At 52.5% G+C, this 17228-nt stretch overlaps 1 protein-coding gene across 1 annotated transcript in view; it reads right to left on the minus strand.

Annotated features, from left to right (window-relative positions):
• Positions 1-967: 967 nt before the first annotated feature.
• Positions 968-17228, minus strand: part of LOC309685598 (sodium-driven chloride bicarbonate exchanger-like) — a gene marked incomplete at both ends in the record, with an annotated part of 56579 nt that continues 40318 nt past the window's right edge. The window contains 7 exons of the mRNA XM_082501338.1: positions 968-1030; positions 1600-1695; positions 2142-2226; positions 2862-2941; positions 3069-3272; positions 3688-3819; positions 4535-4612. Of these exons, the coding sequence (XP_082357464.1) occupies positions 968-1030; positions 1600-1695; positions 2142-2226; positions 2862-2941; positions 3069-3272; positions 3688-3819; positions 4535-4612 (738 nt within the window). The remainder of the gene's footprint in view (positions 1031-1599; positions 1696-2141; positions 2227-2861; positions 2942-3068; positions 3273-3687; positions 3820-4534; positions 4613-17228) is intronic.

Genomic DNA, 17228 nt, shown 5'->3' on the forward strand with positions numbered 1-17228 from the left:
TCCTTCCATTAAGGCTCTTTTTATTAAAATAAATATTTATATTATATAAAGAAATAAATACTTCTCTTTTCACATTAGATCACTCCCTGGACGCAGCAAAAAAAGCCAACCCCAAACCAGCCCAAAGGACAGGGGCTTTGGTGAGAAATCAAGAGATGGTAAACGCTTTCTTTCTGTGGTCGTGACAAATCCAGTTTTAGGAATCAAGTAGACGGTAGATATTCCAGAAACAGAGGAAAACTCTCTTTGAGGAGACGGTAGTTCAGCACGTTGTTCTTGGGAAGGTAAGTTGGGCAAACACAACTGTAACCACCACCACAGATGTTTCCCATTTGTCTGTAACGTGGTCGCGTGCGCTGCGAGGCGCGAGCGTGCGGCTCAGCCATGGAAGTTGACGATGTTCCTTCTTCACTCTGCCCTTAACGAGGTCACACCCATCTTTCTGGCTTTTGCTTAAGGTGCGTTAGCTAATTTCAAAGAGAGTTACTGTCTCCAAAATAAGGGGGGGTGGGGGGTGGTGGTGGGGAAATAAACTGTCTTAACCACTACTTCATAACTTGAAGAGGAAAACTTGTGTACCAAAACCCCAGAGTTACTGTCTCCAAAATAAGGGAGGTGGGGGGAATAAACCATCTTAACTTCTCCTTCATAAGCTAAAGAGGAAAACTTGTGTACCAAAACCCCAGAGTTACTGTCTCCAAAATAAGGGAGGTGGGGGGAACAAACCATCTTAACTTCTACTTCATAAGCTAAAAAGGAAAACTTGTGTACCAAAACCCCAGAGTTACTGTCTCCAAAATAAGGGAGGTGGGGGGAATAAACCATCTTAACTTCTACTTCATAACCTAAAGAGGAAAATTCGTCTAAGAAATGTAACTAAAGGTCTAAGAAAACTAACTAAAGGCCTAAGAAAAGTAACTAAGGTCGAAGAAACTTAATCAAAAGAAGAGCTCTAAGAGTCCACGTGTCACAGCAGCTGTTGGTGGATTATCTCCCACACCATCTTCTTCCGGAAGTATGGCATGTGAGTCTGAAAAGAGAAGAGAAAGAAAAGAGAAATTAAATAATGACGTCACGGTAGAAAGAGGCGGCAAACACGCATAAACGCCCAGCGGAGTCCTTAATAGGAAGTTCCCTTTAGGAACTGTCAACCGTTTGGGTACAACACCCCACGCGGTTCCTAAGAGGGTGACACGACAACCCGACAAAACCAGATTGACTTGACCGCGCGACAGCTTACAAGCACGCTAATAAAAGACCCGTCTAAAACGAAATCAAGAAAAAGAAGCGGTGTCTTGACTGGTCAAAGGGTAGAAGCCATTTCTCCAAAAGATACCAAGCCCAGATATGCCAAACCCGCTGGCGGCAGTATCTTGCCCAAGAGGAATCTCACCGGCAGCAGCTCCCAAAGGCGGGGATGGAGAACCACAGCTCTGCCCTGCCCAGGCCACTTGGAAGTTCTGATCCCAGCAACTACGCACCGAAACGGGGTACGAAACCTCAGCCCCTGCCCCGGACACAATGAAGAGCTGCTGCCTAACCTCCCTGGCTCCTGTCCCTGGGCGAGAGGGGCTGGAGGGGTTTATGACCTTCACTCACCTGGCTAAAGTTGAACGGTTTCTCTCTGGCGATGTACTCTGCGTATTTACACATAAAGACGCCGCAGTCGCTTCCATTCAGCTGCTGAGGGATCTCCTAAGGAATGCAAAGAAGATGGAGGATTTCCCTCTGTCTCAAAAGAAAAGCAACTTGGAAGCAGCGCACATTACCCACACCGACACTGCGCTCACCGCACACTCCTGACCCTACTTGCCTAATCCCCGATACCCACTCCCGCCCACGAGGAACAGACCCAGTTCACTGCTCACCATCCCTCCCCTCTGCCTCCCGGACTCGGACACTACGATCCAAATTTTTGGCAGGCCCAGAAGGCGCAGCAGCCCTCCCCCCTGCGAGGTGTCTCAAGGTTCGCACCGCCTCTTTCTTAAGTGACCTTTCTTAAATCCGGTCTTTAGGGACTGCTTTTTACTATCAACTCCTCGAGAAACATCAGCTCAACCCTTTCTTTGCCACGGGCCAGGATCTGGGCCCCAAAGAAGCACTGACAGTTCCCATTTCAAACCCAAGGGGTGCTCACGTACACGTGGCTCCATGCTGTGAAGAGTCCACTCTGAAACATCCAGCTCCAGCTGTCTTTTTTCCCAGCTTTCTTTTTGCAGGTATTGGCTGGTTAAAACAAAAGGAAAAAAAAAAAATCCCTTTTCATCTCTGTAATTTAGGCCAACAACAAAATAAAGCGGCTGAAGGATCACAGGAAGACGGACGGCAGGACGGTAAAATGTCAGAGGATCCTCACCGCAGCTGATTTAAGGCTGATTTTGAGGAAAAATCCCAATCTGAAACTTACAAACACGGGGAGAGGCTGTGAGCTAATGGTCAAGAACGAGGCCAACGACTCCATTGCTTCGGAGAGGTCAAAAAGCCCCAAATCACATGTTATCAGAGCACAAAGAGACAAACCAAGCAAGGAACTGTAATGCCGTAATTCCACCGGGTGCCTTGATCCCACATCCTGGGCTCCGACTAACAAAGTCGGCACACGTGTGCCACGGGGCTATGGCGTATTTGGCTGTGCCTCTCACGGGAAGGTGGCAGAATCCAGGCACCCCAGACCCTGGGTGCAGGGGACGCTGTGACAGCAGATAAGCAGTCGATGCCAGACAAGTCGCAGCAAGCAACTCCAAGATTCCTGCTTGGTTATCTACAAGCCACGTGAAAACTGGCAGTCGCCTTACAGGGACTAAATCTAAAACCCCTCTCCTCATTCACACCAGAAAAGCAGTGACGGAGCGGTTACTTACAGCAAAGTCTGACAAATCTTGTCCCCTTTCTGCCCAAGCGAGTCCAAGTACGTGATCGTGTTCTTCCTCAGATCTATGACCTGTTATTAAAAGGTGACCGTTAGGCAAAGCACAACCTTGTGCCGCACACCCCCCAACACCTACATGACTTCTCTTGCCAGTTTTTGCTCCCCGTCCAATTCTAAAGGAAAAGCCCGTGGGACTCACGGCTAGTGTCCAGTGTGCTCGCGAGTTCACAGGCACGAAGAGGATGTCCTGCTTAAAGACATCGACACTCTTGGTCCACCTTCTGACCGACTCGTAGCCCCCAGATGTTAGTTTCGGATAAAAGAAAGTACTAAACGCGTGGACTGCTGGATAGCCTTCCTTCTTCCCTCTTTCCATCACCAGACTCATGTAGAAATTAACGACCTGCACCATAAAGAGGAAACGTGAGGTGTCAAAATAAGACGCTGCCTTCCCCAACGAAAAATACAGCACCACCTCTGTTCTGGCCACCCTTAAGCACGCAGCGCAGAGAACTCCAGCCTCAGCTGGAGGCTTTTGTTCCCAGGATTTCACACGGGGCTACATCGGCAGTTTGATCAAAACACCTGCCACCCACGCCAATAACCCGGACGAACTCCTGGAAGCTGCGTCATACAAGAAGTAACGGAACTTCCCGAAACGCTCGACCCTTCAACACCTCAAATAAGAAGTGTACAGAGATTTCTAGGCTCTGCAGCGGAGGTCGTCAAAGAACGTTGACGCGACTTCTGTACAGGGTGGAGGGGTATTTTTCAATAAAGGCTGAGTGAGACTAGCCCTGTGCTGCAGCTGGTTTTACCTCATCGTTTAGCCAGCAAAGGTTCCTGAGCGTGTGGATGTCTTCGCGAGTGACCTTTAGTTTGAAGGCACTGCTCATGATCTCATCTGGCTCACCTTTGCCAAATGCGGCACTGACCTCTCTCTCCATGGCCTGAAAGGAACAATTAAATGGGGAAGGACTTGTGAAACAGAGCATGGAGCACGCTGACCTGGGGGCAGCTTTCCACTGAAACACGGCCTGTAAATTCAGCTCAGCTGACAGAGCAACTGCCTCCGACGGTTTCCTGCCTCAGTGAGCGATAGCGCTTTTGCCTTGCTTGGTTGGTTTCAGCATCCTAACTTTGAACTTCACAGCCCAGGCTTGCTGCCGTTTCTTTTCACCAAGGACGTGGGGATAAAACCCGTCAACTTAGCAAACACGCTCAAGCAGCTGAAAATGGAACACAACTCTGGCAACCCCCTTTCCCAGGTGCTGCTGCGGCCCTCGCAATACCCAGGTTTAAGCCAGCCCCAGCGGGCATCCTCCGTACCGAGGCAGCTAAGTCAGGAGCCTGAAAGAACGTGAAGGTGGGGGACTTCAAAGGGAACGGCAAAGGGGGAAACTGAGGCAGCCGTCCCGCTAACAGAAGGCCCACAAACCCTTAGGGCAGCACAACTGAAGGAGCGCGGGGAGCACACAAAATCCTTCAAAGCAGCTTTAGTGCTGACCCTCGCACTGTGAAGCCACAACCACAGCCACTCGCTAACAGGTTCAATGCAAGTTCTTCAGATTTCAAAGCGCCTTAAGAACCACCGAGAAGAAGAGGACTTCCTTGCAGCTCTGCCACAACCTTCTCTTTTGTCTCACAGACTGTCGCCTACGGTACCTCTGTGAGCGGAGGAAAGCGTTCCGCTGTTTTTCCCAATCTTGGCACTTTCTTTTCCTCCACATCGAGGCTGGCTGACTTTTTGGACGGAACAGGTGTAGGGTGTCCTCGGAATAAGGCATCTTCTAAGATTTCTGTGCCACGCTGCCTCTGTTAGACAAACGGACGTTAAGCTAGCAATCAAGCACAGATTTGTTTCCTTGGGGACAGGACAGAAAATCTTGCTTATATAGAAAACTGGAAGGGTTTTTGTACACCCATGCAACCAGCAAACTCCAAAGTTACTTCTTCTTGACGACTGCATTCCAACTGTGCACCCATGGAGTGCTGCACTCGGAGGCAAGAGAGGCAGAAAGCTCCTTTGCCTTGGGCTAGCGTTAAGAACCCCAGCAAAGCCTCCACGTGTAGGTATCAAGTTGAGATTGAGACTACTATTTCTGATTACCATGACTAAAATTTTATTTTTGACCTCAACCCTCACCAGAGGTGAAAGTCAAAGAGACGTACTTCCTATCCCAGCAAACAAGATAAGACTAAAGACACCCCAGTCCAGCTTTGCAGGTCAACCAAGTCTGTGCGCTAAAGATTTTGAGGCTATACCCAACACGTGAAAGGGGAAGAATCAAAACCGTATAGTGTAGCGTGCTCCTAATAGTCCAGAAACAAAATTAACGGCAGCGGAAAACACTTGGCGATAGCGCTACTCATCAAATAACGCTCCCGCTTTCCCGGGGAAAAACAACCTGGGCAAATACAGATATTGTTGAGGAAGTCATGTGAAGAGTGCTGAAGTTTCTCATCACAAAGAGCTCTATTTTCCTTGGGAATAACACAAGCTTACCCCTGCGATGGTTTCTTTCACTGCTCCTTCCTCTTCCGCAGAGTTTTCTTCTGGTGTGCAGTACCTGCCAGGAGAGGGAGAGAGAGAAGCGAGCTCTATATCCGTCCTGTCCCATGGAATTCTCAAGAATTCACCCTCTGGACAAGAAAGGCTTTTGCAAGGCTAAATACAGCACTAGTTTTTAAAGCGGGGAGAACAATAGGGACAGAATTAGCTACAAAACAGGACTGCTGCAACTGAACCTCCCTCTGCTCCCATCTACGCTTTCTCCTCTCTCATGTAAGGGCAGGTCACTGCAGAAAGATGCGTGCATCTTACCGCCGTACAAAATCTCTCCCTGTAGCTGCACCTACTGCCCCCAAAAACCTGTTTCCATAAAGACCGCAAAGCCGTCGCAACTCACAGTCCTGCCAGCTCAGACAGCCAATACCAATGAGGCCGCTGGCCTCTCAAACCCAACTGCACGCTGCCTTTTTCCCCCTCCTAGGCAAACCCCAGGCATCCTTTGGGACTTACAAAGTCCCCAAAACTGCCTCAAGTCCCACCAGGCTTTACAAGCTCTCTAATCCTTCTGCTTAGGATGCGGGTTTCCAAGTGAAAGAAGTGAAATGTCAGCTCATTGATGGCTCGGCAGAACGACTCACAAACAAAAACGGATTCTGCACATCCAAGGACAACTTGGGACGGCCACCACTCGCACCCTTACTGGCTTTCTTCCCACAGCAAACACCACACCAGCACAACCCTCTTTGTCACGCAGCACGGCTCTCGCTTGTGTTGGAGATGCAACTGGCTTGCAAGCAATTCCGGAGCCGCAAGCTAGCTACTTCTCTTTCACAGCACTGAGACGATCAAAGACCGTTGGTCATCTTCGAGACTCTACCAGCGGCTGAAAGAGATACACGCGCAGAGCCAAAAGGAACAAGAAGCATCATTAGAAGAGACTCTACCTGATCGTATCACCTCTCTGCGACCGCTGCGGGCAGCAAACATCTATACATTCGACACCTGCACAGAAAAGCAGTAGTAAGAAAACAAGAAGTCGACTTTCAATCACCATCAGATGTACACAGCTCTCCATTTCTGAGTGATAAATAAAAAAAAAGGAAAAACTTTGAAGGATGACGGTATGGTCAGGAAGTTCGAATTCTGGCAAGCACTTTGAACTAGGAACGTCATCTGCGAGTGTGTAAGAAATGCCCTATTCGGATTTGACGTCTACCTACAAAGTGGAACGGATTGGAATCATGGGGATACTCACTGGTCCTGAGTGTTGCACGTGGATAGACATCTCCTCCGTATTTTGGTTCTTCCCGGTGACTCACAGTCGCCACTGGTTCCTTGGAGGAGGCTTGAACACTTTGGGGCAGGAAACAAACAACAGAGGAGAATCACAATTTTTATACGGGGGGCATTTGTTATCAGTGCGTACCAATTCACGCTGGCTTTTGGGGTTTTTCTTTAAGAAGAACAAAATATTCTTTGCACATCCGACAAATATCTGCATTAACCTGAGGAGGCCACTTTACTCTGTGGGACAAGACAGCGTTCATTTCAACCAGCCCTGACCAATTCTGCTCAATCTATTTGTTAAAGGTTATGCTGACGCTGAGAATGGCAATGTCCACAACATCCACACTGCTGGGACATTTTACTTCAGACCTGCCCTGCTCTGACCTCAGGGACTATATGCTCAGTAGCGGTTGGAGTGCATTAGACACCTTCCCCAGGAACTTCTCTGGTTTAGCTTCCTCTGAAAGGAATCTCTTTCTCAGGCTCCAGATCTGCTCCAAAATATGAGCCAAACCACAATAAGCAACGACTGGCAGATGAGACGCCGACAGCAGAGTCTTGACCTGCTCTCAAATGCAGTGCGCTTAAACTCAGCGCACCCAAAATTACATGAGAAACTCTCTTCTGTATCATTTTCATGGTATGGATTTTCATCTGCAGTGGCGGATTCTGGCGCAGCGCACTCCTTAACTGGTGGCCTCAGTGGTAAGAAGCTGTCTGGAGCAGCTTTGATGCTCTGTTTGCCCTTCCGGCTTGTGCTCAAAACATCAACGGCAAAAGAAACGGTATCAAGAGAACATTCCAATGTGCACCTCCACCACCACCTGCTTTGTCAAGCACGTACACCGATGACGATGGAGACAGACACGAGATGTTTATGACTTTCAGATGAAGACCTGCTGTCTTCAACTGGCTAATGGGGAAGTAGAGAGAAGTAAAAGTGAAAATCACAACAACTGCCTTCAAGATACGCTGTTGATTGTGTCCTCAGCCTCCTCTCAAGTTCAACGCTTCCTCTTACCGCAGACCTTTAATCTCTAGCTAATCTCCTGTGTCAATTAAGTAGCTGGATTTAAAGAAAAAGTTTAATATTGGTTCTTCGGGGGGGAAGCAGCTGACGACCTCCCTTACCATAGGCAGTAAACCTTTCGGGGAAGAAGTCAAAGAAAACGGAAGGATTTTTACCTCAGACGGGGAATTGTCTTGTCAGGACGAGAGAGTGGTTCCTTCGTCAAGCGAGCATGGGTCCCACACGGCATTTGACCTACGAGAGAAGAGCGTAAGGCATGGGTAAGTATAAAAGGAAACTGAAGAGGTTTATGAGTTTACAGTAACGAGCTTCACCAAAGATAAATTGTCATTTTCTCTCTCACATCATCATATGATTTGTGTTATGTCACTTTAGGACATTTTCAGGTTTTCACACCGGCAACTGCAGCAAGTTGCGCGCACAAGTTATTGCCAGCCGAAACCTGAAATACAAAAGGCTCCTCAGGATCTACTACCTAAAAGGACCATTGAAAACAATTTGCTTCTGGCAAGCTAACAGTGGACCTATCAGAACGGAAGGACTGCATCCAAGGCAGCTCTGGTACCGAGACGACCAGATCGACGCCCGGCTCCACTCCAGAAGCAATGCAAGGATGCGGGTAAGAAACAGAGGTCACGCTCAAGTATTCCCAGATGCTGCCTCGTCCCGTGCCTGCCATAATCCCTACAGAACCCTAGGGGTAGACTTGGACAGTACACAAGGTAGGGTGAAAATGAAACAAGTCGTATAACTTGATGTCAGCCTTACCAATTTGCAGCACGGCTACCTCGAGTGACGAAAATCGTGGTCTTTTAGTGGAAGGCTCTAAAGAAGTGGACCCAGGCTTAAAAGAAAACAACAAAAAAGCACCAGCGTGAGTGTAACCTGAATGTGAATCCCAGCAAACACACTTCCTGAGGCTTAGTCAGCTCTACTATGACTTGGGGACCATGACTTGCTGGTTCAGATTGCAGAAGGCGGCAAATCTTGGCAGGACCTTTGACAGGTACGCTTTAAATTTTGAATACAGGCTCTCATATGTGCAGCAATTAAAAGAATACAGTCTTGTCACTGAGTTATCACTCAGTCGGCTTCTAAACATTCCAAAGGGTGATAGTTCGGCCCTTGAGAAATATATTTTGTACAAATAAGAGTTAACGACTCTCTCAGGAACGAAGAACTAGAGCCCGACAGTCTCTTAGCCCTCTAATCCCATGGGGCAATAAGAAAAACTGCACTACACCTTTGAACCAAACTAGGCAGTCAAGGTGGCTCATTTTTACAGAGCCAAAGTCCTACAGGAACGCTCTCCTGGACTGGTGGATAATGAGCAGAAAGTGGTTTATCCAGAGCAAGTATGCAGTTTTTCTTGTCAGGTAGTGTATATTGATTCCTTAACCACAAGCTTGAGAAAGAGAATAACAGTTTGCAAACACACTAAAACTATAAACTTGAACCATTCTCAAGTATCTGGAAGACAACAAACAGTTTGCTCCTCCCGCAGCTGCCAGTGCCGGAGCAGAGGACGCAGGCTTGAGTAAGGCAAACCCAGCCCACATTAGAGCTGCCTGCTAGAAATGCAAAAGAACCACCTACTGCTGTACAGGCTCAGAGCAGGCTCAACCTCAAGATGCAGTAGGGAGAGCTGCTTGCTCTCGCACCTTGCACAGACCCTAACACTTCAAAGCCCTCGCTAACCTCTTCCGCAGACTCTGTGCCGGCAGCATCTTCGCTGACGGAAGCCGCCGGGCGTTTGGTTGCCTTGGTCGGCAACTGCAGCACTGCAGAAACTTCAACTTTCTCTTTCTGCTCAGAGATGGAATAATCTAAAAAACAAAGACAGGCCGTATAAGAACAGGCTAGAAAACCAACAGAGGTACATTGCGAATACAGACAGGAGGGAGCACACAGCTTGGATTTAAGATACTCTTTCTGCTGACAGGCGCGGGCTCAGCGCCAGAGACCTGGGCTATCTCCTGCTGGCAGTAAAAGTATTGGGCCCTGCCACAGTCACCGCAGAGAACGTCCGTCATCTATAGGGCTAAGCCCTACCGGACACCCTCAAGCCATTGGCTATAGGCATAGAGAGCCACAAGGCAAGAAGCCAACAGCTTGAAAAGCCACCGTTTCAGGAACAATGCCAGAGCACAAAAGCCAGACTTTTCCAAGGGACACGAAACCTCAGAAAAATCGGGCATATTCAGTACTTGTGTAATGCGCGATACCTGATTTTTGCTTTTTCGGCGGAGTCTCGTCATCATCATCATCCACAACTATGCAAACGCTGAGGAAAGAACACACACAACAGTGTTTTGCAACCCTAGGGAAGCTCCCAGCAGGCTGACTTCCCTTCACAGGGCCCAAACTTCCCAAGTTACTTTTCCTATCCCAAAGGTCTCCCCCTCCAAGCGCCCCCGGGATCATCTCAGGCACATACACCTAACTGCAGCCCTCCTCAACACCCCCCAACCTCTCCCAGCCAACGACCGCTCGCAGAGAGCTAATGATCCCGCTGCAGCACATTAGGCCTCTTTGGCTCATTCTGTTAATGCTTCCCAACATTTTACCTTTCTTCCTATCGCCAACAAATTAAGTTCGTTTCGGAAATCCCTACACTGAGTTGCAAAGAAAAGTCTAAGGAGGACAGGACATAAAAGGTGGGAAAGCAACTCGGGCATACACCCACTTCAATCACTTTGTCCTTTGGGAATGGAGCACACAGGTTGGTCCGAGGTGGGTTTTTTCCTCTCTTTGCCCCCCCAAATGTCAGGACAGCCGGATCCTTTGAAGAACTCTTTGGTCTTTCTTACACAAAGGAATTTCTCTTGAACTGTTATGCCCCCGACCCCTGCTGATAGCATTGCTTCTGGCCGGGGAGATGGGGGGGGAGTGGGCGCCGGGGCGATGCCCGGGGGCGGCCCTGAGGCGGCGGGGCGGCTCGCTGCCCTGGGGGGCGGCCTCTTGCGCGGCGGCGGGGCCGGGGGCGGCGAGGAGGGCGCCGAGGGCCCCCCGCAGCCATTAGTGGAGGGGAGGCTGAGGGGGGAGAGAGGGGCGGGGCGGTGGGTGCGCGCGCGCAGGCGCGCCGCCGTCTGTGCTCTGCCTGAGGGAGCCGTTAGCGGCCGCCCGGCCCGCTTCTGCCCCTGCCCTGCGGTGGGGCCGGGCCGGCGCCGTCCCGCCCGGCCCTGCTCTGTCTGGGGGAGGCGCTTGCCCTTCTCCGGAAGCCCCGAGCCGGGCCCCGGCTGGCAGCTGGGCGCCGGGAGGCCGGGGAGTGCCCGGAGGAGGGGAAGAGGCCTTCGGGGAGAGGCCCCCACGGAGGCCGGAGGGGCCCCCCAGAAGCCCTCCAGAGACGGAGGGGCCCCCCAGAAGCCTCCCAGAGAGCGGAGGGGCCCCTCGGAGAGCGGAGAAGCCTTTCGGCGTCCCGCAGGCCTGAGGCGAGCGACAGCGGCCGGCGGCGCGGGCTCTCGCGCGCCCCCTCCTGCCTCCTCTGCCCGCGGTGGGTGAGGGAATGCCAATCCCGGGCTTACCGAGCCCTTTCCTCCGCGCTCGCATGGCGCTTTGCGCCCCTCTGGCGGGGAGCTGCGCTCGCTGCACCCGGCTGCGCCATGGCTGCGGTGCGACTGGAAGGACGCGGACTGCGTTCGGCGTTCCACCATGGTGAGCGGCTGTGACGGAGCGGCGCCCGACCGCCGGCCGCGGGCAGCCCCGCTCGAGCCGCTGCTGCGGGGGCCGGCGAGCGTGTGGTGAGCGCTGAGCTGTGTGCGGGGGGTTGGGCTGGCTCTTGGGGCGCTGCCTTGCTCCTAAGGGGGCTTTGAAATGCGGTGCTCGCCCCTCGTTAACGAGCTGTTTCCTGTGGGGTGGAAATGTGCGGCTGTTGCTGCAGCCCCGTCCTGGAGAGGCTTTTTTTCCAGGGCTGGGAGCGAGAGCGGCGTCCAGGCTGGGCAGGGGAGCCGGGTCTGCTCGTCCTCCAGCTGAGCAGTGGTGGTTTGCAGGTAGCATCCGGTTGCACTTGCTGGAATGCAGAGCAGGAGAGAGTTGTGTCGTGGTTTTCCCCTGCAGATGTGGGACACGGGCGGCAAGGTGGCAGCGTGGGGGGAGTGGGGGTAACTGGGAGCCCCCGTCTGCCTCCCAGCCCCATGGTGGTGTCTTGCTGCTGTGCGTGGGTCTGGGGGTGGCCGGGAAGGGTCTGGCATGCTGGGGCCATCACTGGCCCTCATTTTCTCTCCCACCATAGAGCTCCTCGGCGGAGCTCTCAGCCAGCTCTCGGCGGAGCTCCCCCAGCCAGCGCCTTCCCACATCAGCACCCTTTAGGTGCCTGGCCCCCCTCTCCAGGAGATCTTTGCTGGGGCACCTTGGGAGAGTGGGCAACCACTACCATGGGATGGTGGGATGGGGACAGCCACCTCCTTTGTCCCCTGTCCAGCTGGTGCCCTGACCCTCTCACTCTTCCATGCCCCCGCAGCTTCCGGAGCAAGAGGTTGTGAACGTGTTCATCGGGACGCAGGCGGTGGGGGCCATCATCGGGAAGAAGGGGCAGCACATCAAGCAGCTGGTGCGGTTTGCGGGTGCCTCCATCAAGGTGAGGAAGGCGCTGCGGGGCTGGTCCTGCGCTTCGTGCCTCAGTTTCCCCTCTGCACTGCCGAGGTCAGGGAATGGGAGTGTGCGGGGAGCAGTTTTGCTCCCCAGCTTATCACAGAACGGTTGAGGTTGGAAGGGACCTTGAAGATCATGGAGTCCCACCCCCCTGCCCTGTTCAGGGACACCTCCCCCCAGCCCAGGTTGCTCCAAGCCCCGTCCAACCTGGCCTTGAACACCTCCAGGGCTAGGGCAGCCACAGCTTCTCTGGGCAAGCTGGGCCAGTGATTCACCACCCTCACAGTGAAAAATTTCTTCCTGTTATCTCCTCTAAATGTCCCCTCTTCCACTTTGAAGGCACTCCGCCTCGTCCTGTCACCCCATGCCCTTGTAAAAAGTCTCTCCCCAGCTCTCCTGTACCCGTTGGCATGGGCCCACCTCTCCCGCCTGTGTTTAGTAGAAGGCCAGGCCTGCAGCACCCTGGTTATGAGCCCGGCTCGGGTGGGAGGGGATGCTCCTGCATGGGGGGATTGCCCTGCGTTGTGGGGGGACATGCCACCGAGGGAAGGTCTTGCTGAAGCGGTGGCTGCACTCACGCTCCTTCTCCCCCATACTTCCCCAGATTGCACCGGCAGAAGGTCCCGAGGGCAGCGAGCGCATGGTCATCATCACAGGGCCGCCCGAGGCTCAGTTCAAGGTGCGCTGGGTGGGGGCTGTGGGTGTGGGGGACAGTAAGGGCCAAGTTGAGAGCGTCCCTGTGGTCAGCACTGTGCTGCCAGCCTGGCTTGGCCTCCCTCAGCGCCAGGGGAGCTCTTTGCTGGGTACCATGATTTTGATGCTGCTGGACGTGAGGACATTGTGAATGGACTCCTCGGTGCGGGCAAAGCCACCCGCATCCCACCTGGGTTCATCTTCCATAACCTTGTCTCCTGTCCACTCGAGCGGGATGGCGGCCCCCCCCCAAAAATTGAGCCTCTCTCAAGGAGCGATGGAGGAAGCACAAGTTAAAAAAACCCAGAAACCTGAAATTAATTAGGGCTTGTCCGGGGTGAAAAGTTGGGAGCGGCGAGATGCTCGGTGGGGGCTCAGGGGTGGGTGGTGGTGGGAGAAACAGTGCCCTGACCCCCAACTCTTGCTTTTCCCTTCTCCTCCCCAAGATTGCACAGCGCAAGATGAGGGAAATGGTCCAGCAGGTGAAGCAGCAGGAGCAGAAACACGCTCCGGGAGCCCCGGCCTCGCAGCACAGCAAGTGATGCTCCTGTCGTGCCGCCCAGCACCGCCTGATGAATGTAACCCCACTGCCGGACAACCCCCTCCAACCTCCTCCACCACCCCCAGCAGGTCAGGGGAGCAAACCAAAGACCCGCCCAGACACACAGCCCCCCATTCCCGCGGCGCTGCGAGGATGCGCAGCTGAGGGGTACGGGGAGGGCTCTCTCCATCCCACAGCCTCCCCCTTCCTCCTCCGTCGCCTCCCGACGCTGTCCCTTTAGTTGGACTAACAGGGGCAGGTTTTGGTACCTCAGCACCTCACGCTTGTGTTTCCCTTTTAGAGATTTTGTGTGCCTTGTAAAACTGAGAGTTGGAGCATTTTTTTATTAATTTTTTTAATAAAAAAGAATGAGTTGGAAAAAACCATGTCGAGCGAGTGCGAGGCGGGAGAAGGAAAGCAATCCCAGGGGTGCTGACGTGCGGAAAGAAACTCCCCAACTCGGGGCGAGTTACAAAGCAGCATGTTTATTGCAGCGCTGGGTGCAAGGGGGATGGCTCCCAACTCGCCCAGGGGCTGGTAAAGCAAGCGTTCCTTTCTGATGCAAAGGCATACGTATTCATTAGTGTAGGCTGGGAATAGGCACCACTCTGGTCATGATCTGTGGGTTGTTGTGGAGGAAGGCTCCCAGTCTTCCTGCCGGTGTACTTTTCCCCTTTGGCTCAAGAGTGCTGCTGTGGCTGAGCTCTGAGCCGCCAGACCGGTTCTCAGCAGATGGTTACTTCGCGCAGACAATAAGGCCCTGAATAGCCCTTCCTGTTCTCTGGATGGCTCTGGGTGGCTCTGCTCCTCTGCTGCTTCTAAGGTCGGGCTGCCCCAGTGTCATCATTGAGGAGCCTTTTGTCTATCCAGTTCTCACTTGTGGGTGTTCCTGCCCATGTCAGTGCCAGAGCTCTTCCGTAGGCTCCTTCTGCTAGCGGAGAGCCAGGGGCCGTTCCTTCAGGAGAAAGCTTGAGAAATGTTTAAAAAGAGAAAAGGGGGGAAAAAAAAAAAGGGAAAGGAGGAAAAAAAAAGTGGGAAAAGAAAAAAGAGAAAAAGAAAAAAAGGGGGAAAAAGCAAAAAAGGTCAAAAGAAAAAAGGGGTAAAAGAGAAAAAAGGGGGAAGCGAAAACATATTAAAAAAGAAAGGTAGAAAGGAAAAAAAAACAACCAAACCAAGCAAGGAAAGTGGGAACAGCTGCGGGGCAAGAGGAGGGACAGGAGCTGGGGGGGGGAGGTGGCAGTGCCGGCGCTGACCCCGGGGGCTGCGACACCACGTTTTTGTCCTCTACTGCAAAGTGTTGTGTGAAAAACAACCAAGCAAAACCCACCCAACGACAACATCAAAAACCAAAGAGAAATCTCTGCAGCTCACAGGAGCCTGAGCTTGCTCTCGGTTGCTTTCTTTCCAGTGTCTTGGGGGCGTCACAGCCGAGCTGAGATTGGGGTGTGGTGGTGGTGGGAGTTTGTCCCATGGCTGTGATGGGGGGAGAAGGGGTGGGCGGGGAGTGGGGGATGTGGTGTGGGGTTTTCTTTGGGTGATGGTGTTTTTTTGCCAGGCGTCGCTTTACCCAGTGGCTCAGGGAGGTGTTGGCATCACAAAGCCTGCGCTAAAGCGGGGTGGGGGCCTCGCCGCAGTTGGTTAGCAGAGCCAAAGTGGTTATTAATGGTTCTTAAGGGCGCCCTAATTATGCCCGTGTAACTGGGAAGCTCAGATGCCCCCTAAGCACCCCCCCCGGTGCTTCTCTAGCCAGGCGAGTGCTGGGCGTCCCCCCCTGCAGGAGAGGAGCGCACCTCCAGGGCGGGTGGAAGGGCATCACCCAAGAGGGAGAGGACCAAGATGGGGCTTGGGTGTCCTTGGGGTGGCCGGGTGGCGGGGTAGGGCTGCTGGGGGCTGCCACGATGAGGGACACCCCCATGCCTTTCTCCATGGCTCCCAGAGCTGTGCTCCCTCCCTCCCTCCCACCCATCCAGTGCCACCGGAGAGGTGGTGTCCCCCCTCCCGGGGCAGGCAGGGGCTACTGCCACCCCACCTAACACCTCAACACACCAAACCAGCTTTCAGCAGTCACAGCCACCCGGGCGCTGCCAAGGGGGCAGCAGGGGCTCCCCACAGGGGGTTTACAGAACACAGAGAGCGTCCGTACACCGCTGACCCCTCTCCAGGGGCGGATTTTCGGGATGCTGCTTGCTCATCTCATCGCTGAACGACACCCCGATTGCCCCTGCAGCACTGTGTGACCATCGCTTCGCCGCTTCTGTGCTCCGATGCTCCTCCTGGCTCCAATCCTCTTCCTGGGGGATTGTGAGGGAGCGAAAATCCACATCGCTACATCCAACTTTTTTTCAGTTAAATAAAAAAAAAAGAATAAATCACCCTCTCTCATTACCAGGTAGAGGTTCGTTCCATTAAGGCTCTTTTTATGAAAATAAATATTTAAATTCTATAAAGAAATAAATACTTCTCTTTTCACATTAGATAACTCCCTGGAGACAGCAAAAAACAACCCAACACCACTGTGCACCAGTGTCCACCAGGGCTTTATACTTTTGTGGCTCTCATGTGCCAGGCCATCGAATCCACACAGTCCAATACAGTCGGTTGTCCCTCTCCTCCTCCTGGCTGGAGGCAGGGCACCTCTACTGTTGACCGTAGTACCTACGATTATCAGATTTGTTCCTACCTGGTCCGTAGGATCGCCTACCGTAGGTTGGAGCAACCTTCTTCCTGTAAGAATCCTTTCTTCTATCGGCTTCATTTTGCAACTCAAGCACCCGTGCCTGTAGGGCTGAGGTAGGTTCTCCATCCCTCTTCTTCATGTCTTCTGCATATTCACAGAGGCAAACCCACAGGATATCTCGCATCGGCTTTGATTTGTCTTGAGTCGGAGGGTGGTTTTTCTCTTGAGTAGGAGGGCGTTTCCTCTTAGCAGCTGCAACATGAGTCTGTACAGGGAAAGCATGGAGTTTTTCCTCCACCTTGGTTAGTTTATCAAACAGTTTATCGGTTTGCTCAACTAATCTCTGGGTCATTTGCTCTATTTTCTCAGTCAGTTTCTCAGTCATTTTCTCGGTGGTCACAGTCAGCTTTTCTATGGCTGCCACAGAGAAGGGACCAGAGAGACTGTCTTCATACTGTCGTACCTTCTTAACCCCTTCATTTACAGTTGGTGTGTCAGTATCGGATCCTCCCCAGACCATTGTTGACAATGTGTGGGAATATGTTGATGGTGCACTTTGTACAAACTTTTTGAGCAGAGATCGTTTGCATGGCATTTCATCAGGGTCTACTGTCGCTTGCCCATCACTATAAATCACCTCTCGCACAGGCAGTTCTCTCAGGTACTTCATACCTTTTCCCATGTTGGTCCATTTACTTGGACGGCATTCGATATCGTCCTTGAAGGGATACCTGCGCTTTATGGCTGACACCAGTCGCCTCCAGAGACTGAGAGTGCTTGTCTTTCTCCCAATTTCTTTATCAATCCCTCCATCCTTGGCCAGGTTTCCCAATTGCCTAGCTTCTCTGCCATCTCAATCTACGGTATCTGCCCCGCTATCCCAGCATCGGAGCAACCAGGAGACAAGTGTTTCGCCTTCATGACGACTAAAGTCCTTCCTGATACTTCTCAGATCTTTCACGGAGAAGGATTGAACAACTCCCTCTACATCTGAGTCCTCCTGTGGTGAGGCTGCCCCAGAAGGGGCCT

Source organism: Vanellus vanellus (genome assembly GCF_965231255.1).
Source record: "Vanellus vanellus genome assembly, contig: HAP1_SCAFFOLD_132, whole genome shotgun sequence".
NCBI classification, from domain to species: Eukaryota; Metazoa; Chordata; class Aves; order Charadriiformes; family Charadriidae; genus Vanellus; species Vanellus vanellus.